Consider the following 21,251-nt stretch of genomic DNA (forward strand, 5'->3'; position numbering starts at 1 on the left):
CTGTCTGTTTCCATGGATCAAGGCCCCATTTTGATTTATGCATTCACGATGCAAAGTAAAATATTATCCAACACTAAAACAAGTAATAACTGAGTTGTTGTACTTCAATGAACTCTCTGCAAATATTTCCTCCAATACATTGGTTCCCAAAGTGGGGGCAAAAGTGTTTCACTGTAAAAATGGTTTGTAGTTTGTTGTGTTGCAACCTGAAGTGTGAAATAAACTTCAGTGGAGTTTGAAAACAAAATATGAGTACAGGTTTATGTCTGGTTGAACGATGTGTGTGCCCAGTTGATTTTTTTTCTATTTTGGGGGGGATTTTATTGTAATCCATAGGGGAGTCCAGAGAATCTTTGAGAACCACTGGTCTAATGCTTGATGAAACTACCTTCATAAATTGGTCAACGAGTTAGAAATTATGTACAAATGGAGTCATTTCTTCACTTTTACTCTAAATGATCATCCATCATCTTCTGATCTCTGATAAATCTTCCTCCTCATCATCCTCAGGTATTTGTTCTCAGTTTGAAAGGTAAACCTCTATCAGGTCTTTGCTCCTTTAAGTCCAGGAAATGGTTTAAAAGTTAATTGGACCATTCTGTCCACTTCACAGACTGTTAAATAAATTATTTGAAAAGGTTATGATAGTTGAATAAGGTTGAAATCTCATTAAAGCAGTTTAAGGGAAATTAAGAGGAATAATTCATTGTTTCTTCAAGAAATTTAATATTATCCTTTTCCTACCTTTATGTTGGAAAGAAAATCAAATAAGTAATTACCCATGTAAAGACAGAAAATGTATTTGCTGATGAAATAAAACTCATCAAACCATTTTTTCAAGTTTGTACAATATCTGTTATATTTTACAGCGAATCAGAGTTGATCTGAGGAGAATAAAGTAAAGATGGTAAAAATTTATGTGGCACATTTTTAAAGACAAATGTCAAAGTGCTTCACAGTGTAACCTAACTAACTGCACAACAAAGTACAATACAACAAATAAAACACAATACAATCCTAAATGCATATAATAAATGCTCAAGTCTAACTAAACGTTTCCTGGAATAAAAGTGTTCAAAGATTTTAGCTTTGTATGAGCAGCAGAACAATTGATTAGAAATAATTTACATCAAGAATGACAAAATCAATATTTTAATTGAATGTTTAGTTTTAAACCTCAGGAATAGTATTTTTCTTTTTTTTCCACCTTTTTTAAATACCAAAAACATCCTGATACCACCCAACTAACGTTAGAACATTAACTGTAGTAATAATGGAATAGAAGATAAAAATGAATCTAGGCAAAAACCTTTTTTTTTTTGCTAAATTAATTATTCTTGTGATTTAACCTTGGACTAAACATATTATTGCAATAATAGATATATTCATGATTTTTAAATGCAAAAATATGGTTAAAGAATAAAAACCATAATAAACCAGATCTTACCCTGTAGAGTGATGTTGACAGCGTTGCTAAACTCTCCAGATTTTGACTCACACCAGAACACTCCATTATTATACCAGGAAATGTTAATTGTGCATGTAGATCCAGTCATGTTCCCCCAGGAGGAGCAGTCTGACAGTCCGTCTCTTTCTGTAAACATCATCACTCTCCACTCAGTAGAGTTTCCCTCACAGCTCAGAGACACAGAGTCAGATCTGAAGTGTTGAACTCTGTCAGGATCCACTGAGAGAGAAGCTGCTGGACGAGGATCTGAAAACAAGACAGGATTTCATCTGAGAACAGAAACATCTTTAAAATGTTTCATTACAAATGGTTTGTTTCTATAGTAATAAAGATTACAGCAAACATTTCAGCAAGTCGAATAATTAGACTACCATAGAGGAAATAATCTTGAAGCTGTTCAGGTTCAGCTGTGACAGAACACCTTCCTGATTGGCTGCAGGAGAGAGGAGACCCCATTGGACCAGCAGAGAATTGCAAGCCATTCAGATGTTGATGAGCCCCACCCGCTCCCTATAAAAGGCTCCTGAAATCATTCCTCCAGTGGGGCAGCTAGTAGGAAAAGGTTTTGTTAAGCTGTCCCCCACCTTTGGTGTTTACAACTTCTTTGGGCAGTTTTGAACTATTTTGTTCTGCTAAGTAGTTTGATTGACTTTATACAAGCTAGAAGCTCGTGTTTGGGAGGTTTGGTGCTCCTTTTGTCCTTTCTTTTGGGTTGTTTTGAGTTTACTTTAGACTGACTTGTTTGAACATTTTGTAATTTAATTTGCACTTAACAATTCTTGAATTTGTTAGTCCTTTTCTTTTGTTTTAATTGGGTTAAATTGTATTGTGTTCTGATTTTGTGAAAACATCTTCTGTAATAAAAGCTTTTAAATTCCACTTTTTGTCTGGACACATCTTTATGTTACTGCCCCTGAACTCCTAGACCTTGGGGAGTAACAAGCCTCTAATGATGAATGTTTTACTTCATCTCTAAACCTGATGGCTGATTTTATTTCCAATCCTCTGACTGCCTGCTGACTTCTTTAGTTTTCTGTAATCAGTTGTGTTGATTTGTCAAAAATCTTCACTAAATGACTTTTTACCTCATATTTCTGTCATGTTGCACATGAAACAAGAACAAATGTTACAGTAAGAATCCAGGATAAATCATGTTTGTTATCCAATAATATGGATGATTCATTAGTTTACTATGTTGTAAATATATTTTTCTTCCTAATGTTTTGTCAAAAGTTAACATAATGCACAATTGTTAAATTAATAAGAAAGACACTGTTCAAATCAAAATAAATGTTGGATCAAGTTTCAAACCTCTAAAACTTAGTTTTATTGAGAGCAAATAAAGAAACTGACCTGCAGACCAGACAAACTTTCGTTTACTGTAATCAGTGTAAAACTTTGGTTCTTCTCTTCCTGCTCTGCACTTATATCCTGCTGTGTGAGTCGGTCCACTAATGATGAAGGAGTTCTGCTCAGTCCCATTGGTGCTGCCAGGCAACAGCTCATAGCTGTATGATGGTCGATAGTTTTGCTTGGATGGATCAGGAACAGCTTTATACCAGAAGAACCTCCATCCTGCTGATTGAAGCTCCAAACCCTCACAGCTCAGAGTCACTGAGGCTCCAGGATTCGGCCATGATGGAGACACAGAGAGGACAGGCTGAGGTTTGGGTGCTGGAGAGAGATTTGAAACTGGGTCAAACTTTTAACCACAACCTCTCTCTTTTCTCTCTGTTTCATTTCCCTTAAAGAGTTAATATAGTTATATATTGAAATTGAAGTAAGAACCATAGTAATAATAATAACAGATGCTCCCTCTGGTTTAACCTTAACTTTGATATTTTACTTCCTTTTTCAGTAACATTATATTTTTACACTATTGTATTGTTAAAATGTGAATTTTATTTCATTCAACACTTTCATTTTTCTCTTATCACATAAATCAGGGACTAGAAACACTGATCAATATAATCTATTGAATCTTTATTCCTTGTATCACTGAACTCTAAGATGACTTTGATCGATGTCTCTAAAAACTTTCTGAAACTCTTTCAGACATTTTCTTTGGACTTTGGCTTCTTTAATATATAAAAATTTCATTCAAAGATGTTCAGAAAAGTTTAATCTATTGTAATAAAATATAAAGAAATTAAAGGTTGGTCTAAACCAGGGGTCTCAAACTCCAGTCCTCGAGGGCCGCAGTCCTGCAACTTTTAGATGTGCCTCTGCTGCACCACACCTGAACAGAAAAATTAGGTCATTAAGTCATTCCATTCCAGTGTTTTGTACCTGTGGCACATCTAAAAACTGCAGGACTGCGGCCCTCGAGGACTGGAGTTTGAGACCCCTGGTCTAAACCAAACTGAAGATATCTTTAACATAAAAATAGAAGAAGCTTTTAATAGTTTGATGAACATGTTTTACAGCAGGATGTTGTTAATTCTTAATATTTGAGATCAGATTAAATTCTTTATAACATCTGATTACTTTGGTGGTTTCAGTGGAAATAAAAAAAAAAGTCAAATCTTGAAACTGTAAATATTTCTCTGTCTTGTTGATTAATCATTATTTTATTTTAATAATTACATTTTCTGAAAAACTAGGAAACAAATGTGAGTTTCAAAGATCAAGTGTTGTCATGGTGATGACCTGATAATTAAACTCACCAGTTTTCTGAATGGTGACCTCTTCACTGGTTTCTGATAGAAAAGATGAGTCTCCTCTTCTTCCTCTGCAGCTGTACTGTCCTCCCTCTGAGACTCTGATGGTTCCATCTGGTTCTGTGTTTCTGGAGGATCCAACTACAGGATAATATTGCCCATTTCTGATCCAGTAAAACTTCCAGCCAGTAGATCCGTCAACAGAGCAGTTCAGTGTAACACTGCCCCCTGCTGGTATGATTGTTTTCTCTGGTATCAGGGTGGCTCTGGGTTTATCAGCTGTTGAGTTTGAAAATCAGAATATTTAAAAAAATTACAATATGAATTATTAATTACTTCTGGATCATTTTGTTATAATAAAAATATCTACATCTCTATACCAAAATTTAACATTTAATTTTTCAAACTGAGAAATATAAACTCTGCAGGAGCCTAATAAACTAGATTTTCCATCATGTTTCTTATCAACAAGAGCTGGAGGAAATTTATTTGTTCCAAAAATCATTTTGGTGAAATTCCACATCTGACCTGATAATTCAAACTCAAGTCCAGTTAGATTATTTCAGCAACATCACACACAGATTGGTTGTAGCTTATTTAACACAGTTTATACAAAAAGTCTGAGTCAGTTTAGCCTGCAGTCAGTTCTTTCTGTGAAATGAAGATATTATTGAGTTCAGTTCATTTTATGGAGATCAGGGAACTAAAGACACTTTCAGGATGAATGGAGGTCAGTCTGACTCACATGACACTGTCAGTCTGATGGCTTCACTCCATCCTGTAAACTCGTAGCCTCTTCTACCCTTACAGCTGTATTCTCCACTGTCAGCATCAGTAGCTGAGATGATCATATATTCACTGGATGATGGAGAGTTTCTATTGGTTGTTTTCCATTCATATGTCCACTCAGTTCCTCCATCATCCTGGATCTCACATCTCAGAGTGACTTTCTCTCCTCTGTATATCAGAGATCGGTTTGGTTGTGAAGTGACTGAAACTCTGTTGGAAACTACAGGAAGAAACATGATTAGAAAAACAAAGAGTCTGAAAACTAAACAATTAATTATACTGTGTAGCATTTGTAATAATAATGTCAATCTAAGAATTTTACCATAAATTTCATGTATCAATAAAATGTCATTAAAATGTCTTGGAAGAATGTAAATCTCAATGTTCACCACAACATCTCACAAAAACATAAATAAATGTAAACACATAGAGTTCATTTGCTTTTTTCTCAAATTTCTGCACATTTTTTCAGCAAAAACTTCAACAAAATGATTCAATTCAGCTGAATGAATATTAATAATTGAACAAATTATGAATCTTAACTCATATTTACATTTAGAACAAGATATTATCTCTCTAAATGTGACAAAGTAACAAACTTCCTTTAGTGATCATTTCAAAATGGATTTTTCATCAGAAAGTTTACAATGTTTTCTTCCTAGATAAATTTATAAACTCACCTCTCTTATAAATGGTGACTTCATCACTCATAGTTGTCACAATGTTTGTTTCTGTCATGGATCCTCTACAGGTGTAAATTCCTCCTTCAGTGATGATGAAAACTCCATCTGATCGAGGAGAAACTCTGGTCTGATAGGTGGATGAAGATCCTCTGAAGAGCTCAAATGTTAAACCAGCAGGTTTGTCCACAGAACAGGTTAATGTCACACTGCCCCCTGGTGGTATGGTTGTTTTGTGTGGAGCCAGAGTTGCCTTGATTTCTGCAGGTTAGAAAGCAACAAAGATTGTTGCATAGATTAGGAGTCATTTGCAACAATGCGAATCCTTTCTTATCAAATCATAACCGAATAACTGAGAGGTTCTTAATGAATTGAGACTCCAACATGTTAGGTTATTAGTGTAATTGTGGGCAACAATGAAATTACTCTAGACAAGGTTGTACATTATACCCTACAGTACTATACATGGTAATGTCACATTATATTAAACTTCTGTTCCAACACGTGAATATTATTTTCTTTAAATTAATGTATAAGTTCTGCTACATTTAATTTAGTCTTTATTCTCCATCAATTAGCCATGCTTCATGATCTTCTACTGACAAAAAAATAAATAAAGTTTGTTCCTATGGAGGTAAATATTTTGTTCAGATTTAAAACAACATTTCATTTCCTAACAAAGATTCTAAAATCATAACTTAGTGGAAACCAACAGGACTTTTACAGTCTTCTGTACTTCTCTAATAAATCTGCTTTGTTTTATCTTTGAAATTATAAATTGACACTCCAGGTCAGTCTTGAGAGTCGGAAAATAGACACAAAGAGGAACAAGTTGTTCTGTGCAACCATAGGTTTCAAATTTAGTTTTCTTTATTGTTCAGCTTCCTCTCATCTACTGTGTATTATAACATGTCAATATAATCTATTCCAGAAATACAAGAGAATATTGTTGCAGAAAGAAATGCTATAATCTAAATACAATTTACTTACCATCAGCACATCCATGAAACAGACAACTGAGCACTGCAATAAAGATCAAGGTTTGGTCAGACATTATCCAGCTGGTTAAGAATAAAAATCACAATGTTATTTTATTCACTTGAAGATTAAAATAAAAATGACTGTTTAAAAATAATAAAGACATAAATATCACATTATGTCCAATGTTTGTCAAAACAGAGACCAAAGCCGCTTGAATTGCAATGCTGATTACAAAATGAGGAAAAAGACTCGAGTCTTCTCTTTTCAACGCGGTCAGATCGTAACAGAGATACACGGCCACATGTTATCATGAAGAAATATTTTCCTTAAACTCTGAGCAGAAAGTCAGTGATGTACTTACAGAAAAAGCCCAGCATGCAGAGCAGAGCAGGTTTCATCCTGGCATCCAGAACGGCTGCACAGCTCAACTGAAAGGCTTCTACTTGGTTTGAATTGTGTTCATATAAAAGGAGAAATTAAGTCTAAAATATATATGACATCAATAAGTTTCATGCGTCTTCTTCTTAGTATCACCTCTCTGTGTTTCCTTCCCTTTCATACTAACTTCACACCACAGCAGCCACTGAGGCTGCAGCACTTGATGCTGGTTTGTATTTCCTGTCCGTTGCAGAGATATTTTAACCTTATGCACAAAATGTTTTTTGCAGGCTCGCACAGAAACATCCAAATAAACAAATAACATTCCAGTTAATCATAAAGATGTTTAATGTGAGACGAACCATGAAGCAGAGAGCTGTAAACAGAACCGTCATTCTGGGTCACTTCATGATTTGTAGCTGAGGCTGGATTGATGCTCTCTGGTTGATTCAATCTGAAAATAATAGAGACATAAATGCATTAATGAAAGTAATTATTTGATGCATGATTAGAAAGAGAGAACAAATATTCTTACTGACCTGTTACTGCTTAAATCTGCAGGGGAAAAAGATATTTAATGATTCATGTTAACACATTAGAATAAACTTGAACAAATAAAGTGTTTGACTGAAAATGATCTAATGTGATCATAAAAAAACCCAGAGGTGTGAAAAAACAGAGGAGAGTTTAGAAACACTGTGGTGGAGGTGAAACAGGAAAGACCAAGTTCTTAAGCTCTAAAAATATGCAGCAAGTAAAGAACATGGTCATGGTGAAATAAACATTTAATCTCTTCACCTCACATTTATTAAAAATGTATTATAGAGATTCAAGTCAACATATGGCATATCTAAATAATTAATTTTTTGGTTATCAAAACAGTCAACATGCTGCCTTAATGTGAGTTTTTCCATTTGACTCTTATTGTGCATGTTAGCACTGAGCTAATGTGGCTTAGTGCCACACCAACAGGGGGACCCAGTGAGTCAGAACCCAGGGAGGCAGAGACCAGCTACGGTTTGAATAGAAAATTGTAATCCCAGTGGGAGCACCAGAGTACTATCATTGTGTGAATTTCAGCATATTTTAAATTAGTGAAAGTAATTTCATGCGAGTGAGTCTTTTCTAAAGCTGCAGAGGTAGTGAGTCAGAAGAGGAGCAGACTGAAGACACATTAATCTTTTTTTTTTTTAAATAAAAATCTTTGAATGTTATTCATTCAAAGATTCAATAGATGTTACTATTTAGCTCCATACACTATTTCAGAGTGTTTCGAGCGCTTGGAAGCAACAGGCCATTTTCAGATCAACTGTCTCAAAGCGGTTCAGTGTTACAGGAAGCCTCAGTTTCACCATCAATACCAGAAACCATGGAGGAAACAAGCAGCACAGAGACACATCTACAGACCACCAGCAGTAACTGAAGGCTCTGCAGCTGCTTAAATTCTCAGCACCTTGGTCAGGATGATGGAAAACACCTGGGCAGGTGGCCCTGTGGTATCAAACAAAGATCCTCTTAGACAAGGATGACACTCTTGGAAAAAAAACACCCCATCAGAATCCTAATAAAGACTGATACTAGAAAAAGGTGCATCTCATTGGGATTTTCTGAGTGTCCATCAAAAAGCAACTAACTGTTAGAAGGTGGAAAATAAAACGTAACTTTAACATTTTCTCACAAATAAAATTATTGCATTCATGTCAGGCCCCTTCACTATGACGATTATGCTCTATTAGAGGTGACAAGTGTAGAAATAAAGTCTTCAATGAGGGGGGTCGCGACCCCTGCACACGAGATTTCTGATTAACTAGTAGACATTAAATATTTTGGTATTTTTTTTATTCATTATTATGTCTTTGAATACACGTTAATATGAATCCAACATGTAAGAAATTGATTGAAAAAGAGGCATAAAATGATGTAGACCAGTCATAAATGAACACATTCAGCAATCAAAAATCTGTACATTGTGGTAAAAGTTCAGCATTTCTGATTTGGTTTGAATAAACGCACGGTGACTAATCAATCAGTAACCGAATATTTTAGAATTGCAACATAAAAACATCAAATAACTAAAACAAAAATATATGAATTATAATTATATGGTTAAAAAAAATACTAGGAGTGGGAGATATTGTAAAACATATTATGCATTTGTAAAATAAAGCATAAAAAATATACAAAAATATTTAATGTATTCAAACTTCACCATAGCCTCTGTGAACGACTAATAATTTCTGGAGTTTTTAAAAAAAAAAAATTATCAGCATAACTGACAGTGTTTCTCAGAAAATGTGGGTGTCTAACACAGTTCTGAACAGACTTTTAAAAACACATGAAAAATGTAAGAAAATAAAGCATTTAAGAATGTTGTTGTGAGATTACCTCGTGTAATAAATCCCGTAATAAACCAGTAAAATGTGAAGCTACATGATATCGTTACCCACAGTTGCTCTTGTTCTGATTTCAGAATAAACTTCATCTGCTGCTGCAGGACTTCGCTTTCCTGTGAATGAAGAGGCCATTATTAATTCTTATATACTCAACCAAAGAGACTGCGTGTCAAACACAAGACATGTTAGCAAAAAGAAGGATAAATGCAGACTATATCTTTACCTTTCTGCTTTTTCTGATAGTTCATGTTAGCATAAATTGGAGTTGAGTCTGAAACAGAAAACATCAGAGTAATGATACAGTGATGTCAGATTTATCAGTTTCTGGTGTTGTCTAGAGTTAGTATGTAGTTAGTCAGGACAGCTGATAATCTGACCTGAAATCAGCTGCAGCGTAAAGACATGAGGACATATTTCACTACCAAGAACTCACAGTTTTCCCTGAAGTTTCTCAGTTCAATCTGGGAGTATGCAGGAGCTCTGGGTTTGTCTGCTACTGAAACATATCATGTTTATAGATTAGTTAGTGATTCTCTCAAATTAAATAGCACAGAAATGACATGTTGAGCCTTACAATTTCCTGCTAATGTGGAAATATTCACTGAGTCATAGAGATGAACTGACAGAAAAGAAAACAGTCAGAATCTTTTAAAAATTGAAATAGGTGAAATAATTACAATTCTAGAAAATATAAATGGACTTTTTCTTTTCATCTTGTTTTTTCAGTCACTTGTTTGGATCTCATTTAAATTAAAGTTTTATTTTTATTACATGGCATAGAGGAGAAGTTCTAACTTCTAAATATTACACATATACTGAATGTAGTAGAAAACTGCCAGTAATTTATGATAGAAAGAAAAAGAAAGGCTAATTTAACAAAGCACAATAAAAATGAGAAAGAAAAATGCCTTTGCATTATTTAACTTAAGCCTGGATTTTATGCTATAGCATCACAGTACATCTACAATAAAGATTTTTTTTTTAAATGAACAATCAGATCAAGTATGAACAGAAAAATGTCTCACCGTTGTTCCGTCTGCAGGACAAGAACAAGAGCAGGAGGAGAACCAGAAGGATTTTAACAACTGGTTCGATGATCAACAGCACAAGAAATAAAGAGCTGGCAGGACTGGACCCAGTTACTGAAAACAAGAAACATCAACAAGGAAGAAATATTTTTGATCTGCAGATTGTGTGACATTTTCTGCTTGAAGAAAAAGTGACTTTATGCTAAATACTAAAAATCTGTTAGAACATGCTAAAAAAAACAGGATGCTAAAAACATCCTCAGTGTTCATTTTGCTCTTCTACAACATTTCAAGTTTCAATGAATAACATGAATCAAATATTTTAATCCTCCTCACCTCTAACAGACATCCAGCTCCTTGGTGACTCTTTTCCTGAATGTTGACATTTGTAGAAACCTTCATCTGACTTTGACACTCCAGAGATCTTCAGCTCCCCTCTGCTGTCATTATTGATGAGTTTATTATTATGATAGAAAAACACATTGGAGAGAAATTTTAGCTTTTTATCTTGGCAGCTCAGAGTAACAGGATCTCCCTCAGTCACAGGATGAACAGGGCTCACCAGGATAATAACATCATGATTATAATCTGTAAAACAATCAGAGAATATTCAGTTCAGGAACATTTCTTTAACCTGTGTCAATAATTTAAAGTGTAATGTTATTTTTTTGCAGACAGCAAAGTCTGTGTGATCAGATAAAATAAGGTGAAGCTAATGGTTCCCACAGTATCCTAATGTATCCTAATGACCATAAATCATATATATATATGTATCCCTTATGAGACACACACACACGTATATATATATGTGTCCGTAGTTCTCTAGATACAAGCCCTGAACAAGAATGTGTGTGTGTTGAACTCTGTGCGGTGCGGAGCAGCTAGGAGACACAGGGGAGCCGTATCTGACGGGGAAACGCAGATTGACGTAACACCGCCGCAACACACAAACGTCCCCATTGACTCTCACAGCGTTGTAGTTCCATACGACAGGATTTGTTGCTGCGCGTTTGCGCAGTGTGAAGAAAAGAGGTGATCAGCTGCACATGCAGGCTGCAAAGTGAGATACATGTTTTCGGTTTTGGTGGTCAGCAACAAGAGACAGTGACCAGCGATCACCGATCATACACTTTGTCACGGAAATCGGCTGATTATCATTGGTGCCGATCGATCGGCACACCTCTAGTATTTAGTCATTGCTTTATTTTTTACTAGAAAAGGTCATCCATCTTTTCCTGAATTCTGATAAAATAGTTGATCTTTGTGGTCTTCTTCCACTTTATCTCATCATATCCTCTAGTCTTTGTTCACCTCAGCTTGAAAGGTAAACAGATCTGTGCTTTTTCAGGAAATGACTTAATTTGGATAAAGCCTCAAAAAAAAAAAAAAAAAAAACACAGTTTAAGGACATTTTTGAAAACAGTTTAGACAATAGAGAAAAAAACAACAACATAACCATAAAAGCAAATGTTTCCTGGAATTATGTCTTTGGACAAAAAGGGACACAGTCTTTAAAATGACATAATCTGATTATTAGAGTTTACCTTTGTATAAGCTATACTGCAATCCATTGGAAACCATTTACATGATGGGTGATCAATTTTACATTTTAATCTGAATGAATTTTAAACAGTGAGCAAAACAAAAATCTGATACCATAATGGAAGAAAAATGGCACAAAAATCCTACATAACAGATTATTTTGTGATTTAACCTCAGTTTATGCTATGATATTTACAATATTTAATATAATTTCAATGTTTAAAGAAAGAAAAACAAATAATAAACCAGATCTTACCGTGTACAGTGATGTTGACAGCGTTGCTAAACTCTCCAGATTTTGACTCGCACCAGAACACTCCATCCCTATAATAGTACGGGTTAATGGTACATGTAGATCCAGTCATGTTCCCCCAGTAGGAGCAGTCTGACAGTCCGTCTCGTTCTATAAACCTCATCACTCTCCACTCAGCAGAGTTTCCCTCACAGCTCAGAGACACAGAGTCAGATCTGAAGTGTTGAACTCTGTCAGGATTCACTGAGAGAGAAGCTGCTGGACGAGGATCTGAAAACAAGACAGGATTTCATCTGAGAACAGAAACATCTTTAAAATGTTTCATTAAAATGGTTTGTTTCTATAGTAATAAAGATTACAGCAAACATTTATTTCTCCTTTAAAACTTTCCAAATATTTCATCAAAGTACAAAATATTTGCAAATATTTGATGTATTTTAATGAAAGTACAAAACAATAACAGATTCCCTCTGGTTTACACATTTCTTTAAGATACAGTATTTTGCTTGTTGGATTTTAACTGTGAATGTTTATCAGCATTTCCTGATCAATGTTTTTATCTTCAACCATCTGACTTTAACATTTATTGTCTGGATTTGTCAAAAGTCTTCACAAAGTGAATTTTTAACCACATATTTCATTCAAGTTACACATGAAACAAATACAAATATTACAGTAAGAATTCAGGGTAATTCATGCTTATTATCCTACATTATGAATAATCCATCAGTTTATATTTTTATTTCTAATGTCATGTTAGAAAAGTTATTTTAATTGAGGTGAAAGACAGAAATAAACTGACCTACAGACCAGATAAACTTTAGTTCACTGTAATAAGAGTAAAACTCTGGTTCTCCTCTTCCTGCTCTGCACACAAATCCTGCTGTGTGAGTCGGTCCATTAATGATGAAGGAGTTCTGCTCAGTCCCATTGGTGCTGCCAGACAGCAGCTCATAGCTGTAGGAGTTGCTGGATGGATCAGGAACAGTTTTATACCAGAAGAACCTCCATCCTGCTGATTGAAGCTCCAAACCTTCACAGCTCAGAGTCACTGAGGCTCCAGGATTCGGCCATGATGGAGACACAGAGAGGACAGGCTGAGGTTTGGGTGCTGGAGAGAGCGAGAGAGAGATTTGGAACTGGGTCAAACATTTGTCCTGAACATCGCTCAGCTTTTCATTTTAATTCTTTTTAAGGGTTATTCTTCTATCAGATGTATTTAAATCAAAGAATATTTTTTTTTCTTTTACATACTGTATTTCATTTGTTTTTTTATTACTATTTTAAACTTAATCTAAATTCACATTGCATTCTTAAATGTTGAGTTTCATTTCAACTCCCCAGTTACACTTATTGATATAAGCTGTTAACTTTTTTAAAAACTTTGATCAAGGTTTCTCTGGACTTTCTGAGGGGCATCAATATCAACTATCAATACATTATTAAAAATACACATGGTAGCAAATTGAATCCAGTTTTGGATTTAAAAAAAAGACGAAATATTTTTTGTTTAATTTAGTTCCTGCAAAAAGGGAAATAAATACAAAGCATTTTCAGGTTGAGTTGAGGTCAGTCTGACTCACATATCACAGTCAGTCTGACAGCATCACTCCACTCTGTTAGCTCATAGTTTCTGTTTCCTCTACAGCTGTAATCTCCACTGTGGGACTCAGTAATGTAGTTGATGCTGTATTCACTGGATGATGGAAAGTTTACATTGGTTGATCTCCATTCATACGTCCACTCAGTTCCTCCCTGGATCTCACATCTCAGAGTGACTTTCTCTCCTATGTAGATCTGAGACCAGTTGGGTTGCAGAATCAAACTGGGTTTATTGGGAGCTAAAGAAAGAAATATCTGGTTAGCAGTTTATCACAACAGTCCAGAGTAAAATTTAAGTGTTAATTTAACACTTTCCCTGAGAGAAGCTACTTTCTAAAATCACTTAAAAAGTATCAATGTTTCTTCCAAACTGTCCAGCAGCTCCTTTAAGATTAGTTTTTATTTTATTTAATAAGAACCTTTCAAAATAAAATGACGTCAGCCTCTCTTGTAGCAAAGCAGAAAGAAATTAAGAGTGGGTTTCAGATTTTTAAATGCTGCTTGGTTGTTTATGGTTTTTAATAACTAACTAGTATTAGTTAGTTAACCTGTGTTAAACATGTAGTTTATAACATAACTAAAATATGCTTCACCTATACCAATATGAAACAATGATTCAATCAGGAAAAAAAATTACAAGCATCAATGGCTGCAGATCAGTGTTATGCCATCATTATGGGCTAACACAGCAAAATGGCCGCTAGCAACAATTTCTGATTCCTTTTGTGGGTCTCTATCAGCTACGCCCTAAACAGAGTCTAGTGTGTCACTTCCTTTGACCTTAGCTCTGCGCATCTGTGCACTATGTGTGTGTGTGTGTGGGGGGGTGGGGCGGGGGGGTGTATACGAGCATGCATGCAGCTAAAACAGATAGAGGATAACAAACAAATTTCATAAAGTAGACAGTGTTTGTCAAATGTGAGCATAAACATAAAATCAGAGAAAAAAAAGAGGATTTTGTAGATTTGGTTTCGGACACTTTTCAAGAAGGAACTCACAGGTTGTTTTAATGGTAACGTCATGGCTTGGATGGCTGATGAAGACTTTATTTCCTCTCTTTCCATCACACCTGTAGATTCCTCCTTGTGTCACAGTGATTTCTCTGTTCTCTTCATTATTTGTTGTGATTTCAGCTTCAGGAGTGTCTGAGGTCCGTCTGAACCATCTGTACTTCCATCCAGCAGAGGGCTCCACTGAGCAGCTCAGTGTCACACTGCCCCCTACTGGTATGGTTGTTGAACCTGCTGTCAATGTGGCCGTGGGTCTGTCTGCTGTTAATAGAAACAAAAATAAGTACATCTTACAACAAAAGACTTGAAATAATGTATTTTTCTAGTCTGAAAGTAAATATATGTTCACAGTATAATATGACTGTTTATATTTATTTACTCATAAAATCAAATCAATGTTATTTTTACATAATTAAGTTAACGAGGCAATTAAAACAATAAGTTTGTTTTTTGTCCACAAAAACTCCAGTGGTTGGTTCTCAAGTTAAACATTTTTTTATTAGTTTTGTTGTGTTTTGTGACCGACTTCATTTTGCATCAAGAAAAGAAATCATAAAGGCAGTAATGCTGCCAGTAAGATGATTAGATCAACCTTGTGTATAAAAATAAATAAATAAATAAATAAATAAATAAAATATCTGAAATGAAGTGGAGTAAAAATATGGATATACTTTGTCAAAGTTATCCTCCATTGGTTAAAATGTGATTTAAAATACTTTAGGCTTACCTGAAACAGTGACAGTATTACTGCAGTTTGTTTGATTTGAGCTCCTCCTACGACGACAGCACTGATATTCACCACTATGAAGAAATAACGTGCTGCTTTTATGTGGTATGTAGGACAGATATGATTTATTATTCCTGCTCAGCTTGTATTCCCAGTCAGAATCTTCTCCTTTATTCATGTCACATCTAAAGGTAACAAACTCTCCAGAATAAAAAGTCGACCAGTTGGGCTCAAAAGTCAGCACAGCATCTAAAGCAGAACCAACATTTAGTTAATTTCTTTTCTAGTTAACAATCACTGACAAAACACAAAAAGAGTGAAAATACAAAAACACTGTAAGATGTGAAATACAGGAGTAAAGATGAGCAGGGCCGTGCAGAAACCTTTGGAGGCCCGAAGTTAAAAAGGGGCACATTGAACAAGATCTTAAAACATCCTACAATAACATAGCAACAGTAGATATTAATCAACATTAAATATTAACCAAGAATCTAATATTTATTCGATCATACTGTTTGCAGAATCAAACTGGGTTAATTGGGATCTATTTTGTGTTCGTTTAAAAAATCACAATGAAGTCAGACTCTCTGATAGCAAATTAGAACATAATTAAAAGTTGGTTTAAAATTCTTGGGCAATAATATAGATGATAAATACCGGGTTATATTTAAAATTATATTAGTATTTTGATCAAATTGAGATATATTGAAATGATCAGGGAAAATATGAATTTAATTCAGAAATTAATTGACAGCATAAAACAGCAGCAGCTGCGTGATTGTTGTTGGAGCCTTTTAAATGCTGCTTGGTTGTTTATGGTTTTTAATATTAGTTATTAATAACTAACTAGTTAGATAACACAGCTTAACTAACTGTGTTAGTTACTAACACATAGTTCATAACATAACAAAAATATGTTTCACATACCAATATGAAAAAATGATTCAATCAGGAAAAAAAATTACAAGCATCAATGGCTGCAGATCAGTGTTATGCCATCATTATGGGCTAACACAGCAAAATGGCCGCTAGCAACAATTTCTGATTCCTTTTGTGGGTCTCTATCAGCTACGACCTAAACAGAGCCTGGTGCGTCACTTCCTTTGACCTTAGCTCTGCGCGTCTGTGCACTATGTGTGTGTGTGTGTGTGTGTGTGTGTGGGTGTGTGTATGAGAGGGTGTGTGTGTATATGAGCATACAGGCAGCTAAAAGAGACAGAGGAAAACAAACAAGTTTCATAAAGTAGACAGTGTTTGTGTGGATGGAGGGCGGCCACACACAGTTTATCAGTCTCAGTCTGTGGACTTTCCTGCTCTCTGTATTAAAACTGACGGCTTACTTAGATGGACTAAATCGGCCACATATTCCTATTAAAACAAGTTCTATTTAAAGATCAAGCAAACCTAAATTTCCAGATATTATATCTGAAATCCTCATTATCTGAATCTATAGGAGCAAAATCATATGAATTTAATTGAAATATTCTAGATGGATATTTTCCCTTCTTAAGCTGCTACCCCCGCGACCCGACCTCGGATAAGCGGAAGAAGATGGATGGATGGATGGATATTTTAGAAAATCTATATTATATGTCTTTTAAATATACTTCATCAATAAAGTTTTCAATTTTGTCACTTATAACATCTTTATCTAAATATCTAGACTATACTGCAAGAGAGTCCTATCTGCTCCTGGTAGAGCAGCAGAAAGCAGCGATTCTGTTCAGTTTGCTGCAGACCAACTCAAAACAAATCACAACGTGTTAAAGAAAACTAGTCATCTCTGCTTCTACACTGACACATGTAGTTTCCACTGCTGGACTCAGAGACATTGAAAGTCCAGTCTTTACTGTCTGTCCTGTGTATTATTGACCCAGATCTCCTCCATTCACACGTCCACTCAGTGGTTTCTCCTCCCTGGACCTCACATGTCAGAGTGATCGACTCACCACTGAAGACAAGAGGCCAGTTTGGTTACAACAAGTTACAACAACCTTGTTGGAAACTGTTTATCAAATGTGAGCAGAAACATAAAATCAGAGAAAGAGAAAAAAAAGGATTTGGTTTCGGACACTTTTCAACTCACAGGTTGTTTCAATGGTAACGTCATGGCTTAGAAGGCTGATGAAGACAGGATTTTCTCTCTTTCCATCACACCTGTAGATTCCTCCTTGTGTCACAGTGATTTCTCTGTTGTCTTCATTATTTGTTGTGATTTCAGCTTCAGGAGTGTCTGATGTCCGTCTGAACCATCTGTACTTCCATCCAGCAGAGGGCTCCACTGAGCAGCTCAGTGTCACACTGCCCCCTACTGGTATGGTTGTTGAACCTGCTGTCAATGTGGCCGTGGGTCTGTCTGCTGTGAATAGAAACAAAAATAAGTACATCTTACAACAAAAACCTTGAAATAATGTATTTTTCTAGTCTGAAAGTAAATATATGTTCATAGTATAATATGACTGGATCTATTTATTTACTCAGAAAATATAATAAAATATCAATCAATGTTATTTTTACATCATTAAGTTAACGAGGCAAATAACTCTTCAGAATAAAAAGTCAACCAGTTGGGCTCAATAGTTAACACACTTACTTAGATGGACTAAATCGGCCACATATTCCTATTAAAACAAGTTATATTTATAGATCAAGCAAACCTAAATTTCCAGATATTATATCTGAAATCCTCATTATCTGAATCTATATTAGATGCATGAAATCATATGAATTTAATTGGAATATTCTAGATGGATATTTTAGAAAATCTATATTATATGTCTTTTAATTGTGCTTCATCAATAAAGTTTTCAATTTTGTCACTTATAACATCTTTATCTAAATATCTAGACTATACTGCAAGAGAGTCCTATCTGCTCCTGGTAGAGCAGCAGAAAGCAGAGATTCTGTTCAGTTTGCTGCAGACCAACTCAAAACAAATCACAACGTGTTAAAGAAAACTAGTCATCTCTGTTTCTACACTGACACATGTAGTCTTCACTGCTGGAATCTGAAACTCGGACAGTCCAGTCTTTACTGTCTGTCTTGTGTATTATTGACCCAGATTTCCTCCATTCACACATCCACTCAGTGGTTTCTCCTCCCTGGACCTCACATGTCAGAGTGATCGACTCACCACTGAACATCTGAGGCCAGTTTGGTTACAACAAGTTACAACAACCTTGTTAGAAACTGTTTATCAAATGTGAGCAGAAACATAAAATCAGAGAAAGAGAAAAAAAAAAGGATTTAATTTCGGACACTTTTCAAGAAGGAACTCACAGGTTGTTTCAATGGTAACGTCATGGCTTAGATGGCTGATGAAGGCAGGAATTCCTCTCTCTCCTGCACACCTGTAGATTCCTCCTAGTGTCACAGTGATTTCTCTGTTGTCTTCATTATTTGTTGTGATTTCAGCTTCAGGTGTGTCTGATGTCCGTCTGAACCATCTGTACTTCCATCCAGCAGAGGGCTCCACTGAGCAGCTCAGTGTCACACTGCCCCCTACTGGTATGGTTGTTGAACCTGCTGTCAATGTGGCCGTGGGTCTGTCTGCTGTTAATAGAAACAAAAATAAGTATATCTTACAACAAAAGACTTGAAATAATGTCTTTTTCTAGTCTGAAAGTAAATATATTTCATAGTATAATATGACTGGATATATTTATTTACTCAGAAAATATAATAAAACATCAATCAATGTTATTTTTACATCATTAAGTTAACGAGGCAAATAAATCTTCAGGATAAAAAGCCAACCAGTTGGACTCAATAGTCAGCACAGCATCTAAAGCAGAACCAACATTTCTTTTCTAGTTAACAATCACTGACAAAACACAAAAAGAGTAAAAAGACAAAAGCACAGTAAGATGTGAAATACAGGAGTAAAGACGAGCAGGGCCGTGAAGAGACTTTTGGAGGCCCAAAGTTAAAAAGGGGCACATTGAACGAGATCTTAAAACATCCTACAACAACATAGCAACAGTAAATATTAATCAACATTAAATATTAACCAAAAATCTCATATTTATTCGATTGTACTGTATTATTGTCATCATGTGGGGACAAAGCAAAACAAATGTAGTCCATGTTTCCCTGATATGTGTAATGTTGTTGTTTCAGTGTTATTATTTGACCGAGGGAGGCCAGACTGATTTATTTTACTAAATCGTCATTTTAACTTAATGCTATTGTTAAGGAGCACAAGAAGGTCACCTGATGCAGTAAAAAAAAATATGTAAAAAAAAAAAAAAACCTCAAAAAGAGGCACTTGCACTCACTCCCCCTCACCCCACCCCTCCACATCGCCCCCTGTGCCGAGGTTGTTATTGAGAGAATAAATCTTTAAAATAAATATTAAAAATTGACGTTACCGTGAGTTTGTCCACAGCAGAACAGTGAGTTCAGGACTGAAATAAAGGTTGAAATCTTGTTAGTATTATAAATATTTAACAACATAAAATGAAGCAGCAGAATTTTGTCTCACACTCACATTTAGCACCGACTTAACAAATTTATTTTTTTGTTAAAATGCATATTATTCAGGATTTTTTTTGTTTTGAATAAAACAACATTAATGGTTGCAGCTATCATTATCATAAATATTTTTTTTCTGTCTGATGAGATTGAACTGCACTTCAGAAACTTGACAGACTGTCGACAAAATATTCTCAGATTTACATCATATTCAGCCAGATTCAGTCGACTTTTAAGTTAAAATAAAAGGTTGAATTGTGAGTTGCAGGCCACGCCTTCTGGTTCACATTACAGTTTTCATTATACTTTATATTTCCACGTTTTTTACAATCCTATCGGCAGAGATAGATTTGCTAATCTCTGTCATCAGTGAATGTTCCTAATTTATTGGATTATTTATAATGGCCAGATTGTCAAATACTTACAGCATAAAGAAAAAATGACAGCAGGATAAAAAAAGCACAAGACACATTTCTAAAGCTCCTTTTTCGCACTAAAATAATATTTTCCTTGATTTGCACTGTTGAAACACAGAAAGCGATTTACTTACCCAATAATCCCAGCATAGGCTCCAAGGTTTTCCCCATCTTGGCTTCCATGCAGCTGTTCTGCTTAAGTCAAATGTTTCTCTAGTGAAGTGACAAGATGCAAACGCAGCGTCTGTAGATAAAGAGAAGAGCAAGAAGCAGAGTCTATTTTTCACCTCAGACTGAGATCACACTAACACTGACATCACTGTGAAGTTTGTTTCTGCTACGAACCGCTGGGACTTTTCCTGTCCACTGACGAGAAGTCGGACTAAAATAAGTCGAGTTCACAACAAGCTCAGTGTGATGTTGTGCACAAACTAACAAAACAGTATTTGAAAGGAAATTCCTGTTTTCAAATGCTAGGTGTTTTTGCAGTTATTCAAGTGAAAATTATGAAAAATGAAATGCAACAATAACGGATTCAAAAGTAGCATTGAGATGAGGTGGGAGCCTTTTTGTGTGAAAACAGCATTTGGTTTCGAGTGCGTGACAACCAACTGGTCGGTTATTTTTAAGCATTTCTCTTTGTGTCTCAAAAGAAGTGAGAGAATGATCTCACCTGTCACATTAAAATAAGGCCTTAGGTGGGTGGAGGCAGATAACAGCAGAAAATTCACAATTGTATGATGTGAAGTAGTTCTAAGTTTAAAAAGGGCTAAAAAGCAGCTAAAAAAATGTTAGTTTGAAAAGCATAGCATTGAAAATATAGATGTTTTTTTGGTCTGGGAGTGGGAACA

General features: G+C 35.3%; 3 protein-coding genes across 3 annotated transcripts in view; all 3 read right to left on the reverse strand.

The window, feature by feature from the left end:
- LOC116733194 (uncharacterized) overlaps positions 1 to 7,225 on the reverse strand; it is a 75,574-nt gene extending 68,349 nt beyond the window's left edge. The window contains exons 1-7 of the mRNA XM_032583976.1: positions 6,940 to 7,225; positions 6,588 to 6,620; positions 5,598 to 5,858; positions 4,874 to 5,137; positions 4,135 to 4,407; positions 2,822 to 3,142; positions 1,448 to 1,714 (exon numbers count right to left, since the gene is read on the reverse strand). Coding sequence (XP_032439867.1) covers positions 1,448 to 1,714; positions 2,822 to 3,142; positions 4,135 to 4,407; positions 4,874 to 5,137; positions 5,598 to 5,858; positions 6,588 to 6,620; positions 6,940 to 6,976 — 1,456 coding nt within the window. The 5' untranslated portion in view covers positions 6,977 to 7,225. The remainder of the gene's footprint in view (positions 1 to 1,447; positions 1,715 to 2,821; positions 3,143 to 4,134; positions 4,408 to 4,873; positions 5,138 to 5,597; positions 5,859 to 6,587; positions 6,621 to 6,939) is intronic.
- Positions 7,226 to 8,816: 1,591 nt separating this feature from the next.
- On the reverse strand, positions 8,817 to 15,718 carry LOC116732489 (basement membrane-specific heparan sulfate proteoglycan core protein-like). Its single transcript, XM_032582709.1, has 10 exons — positions 15,512 to 15,718; positions 14,773 to 15,045; positions 13,756 to 14,013; positions 12,975 to 13,283; positions 12,176 to 12,442; positions 10,714 to 10,965; positions 10,375 to 10,491; positions 9,783 to 9,842; positions 9,573 to 9,620; positions 8,817 to 9,462 (listed from the first exon to the last, which is right to left on the reverse strand). Exons 1-10 carry the CDS (start codon positions 15,687 to 15,689, stop codon positions 9,383 to 9,385), a joined length of 1,842 nt encoding a protein of 613 aa, XP_032438600.1. The 5' UTR covers positions 15,690 to 15,718; the 3' UTR covers positions 8,817 to 9,382.
- A 76-nt stretch (positions 15,719 to 15,794) lies between these two features.
- LOC116733195 (uncharacterized) lies at positions 15,795 to 20,626 on the reverse strand. The gene is made up of 5 exons (XM_032583977.1): positions 20,535 to 20,626; positions 19,882 to 19,917; positions 18,791 to 19,063; positions 17,598 to 17,870; positions 15,795 to 15,808 (listed from the first exon to the last, which is right to left on the reverse strand). The coding sequence occupies exons 1-5, from the start codon at positions 20,581 to 20,583 to the stop codon at positions 15,795 to 15,797; spliced, it is 645 nt and encodes a 214-aa protein (XP_032439868.1). The 5' UTR covers positions 20,584 to 20,626.
- Positions 20,627 to 21,251: the final 625 nt, after the last annotated feature.

The sequence above is a fragment of the Xiphophorus hellerii genome, chromosome 14, assembly GCF_003331165.1.
Source record: "Xiphophorus hellerii strain 12219 chromosome 14, Xiphophorus_hellerii-4.1, whole genome shotgun sequence".
NCBI lineage: Eukaryota > Metazoa > Chordata > Actinopteri > Cyprinodontiformes > Poeciliidae > Xiphophorus > Xiphophorus hellerii.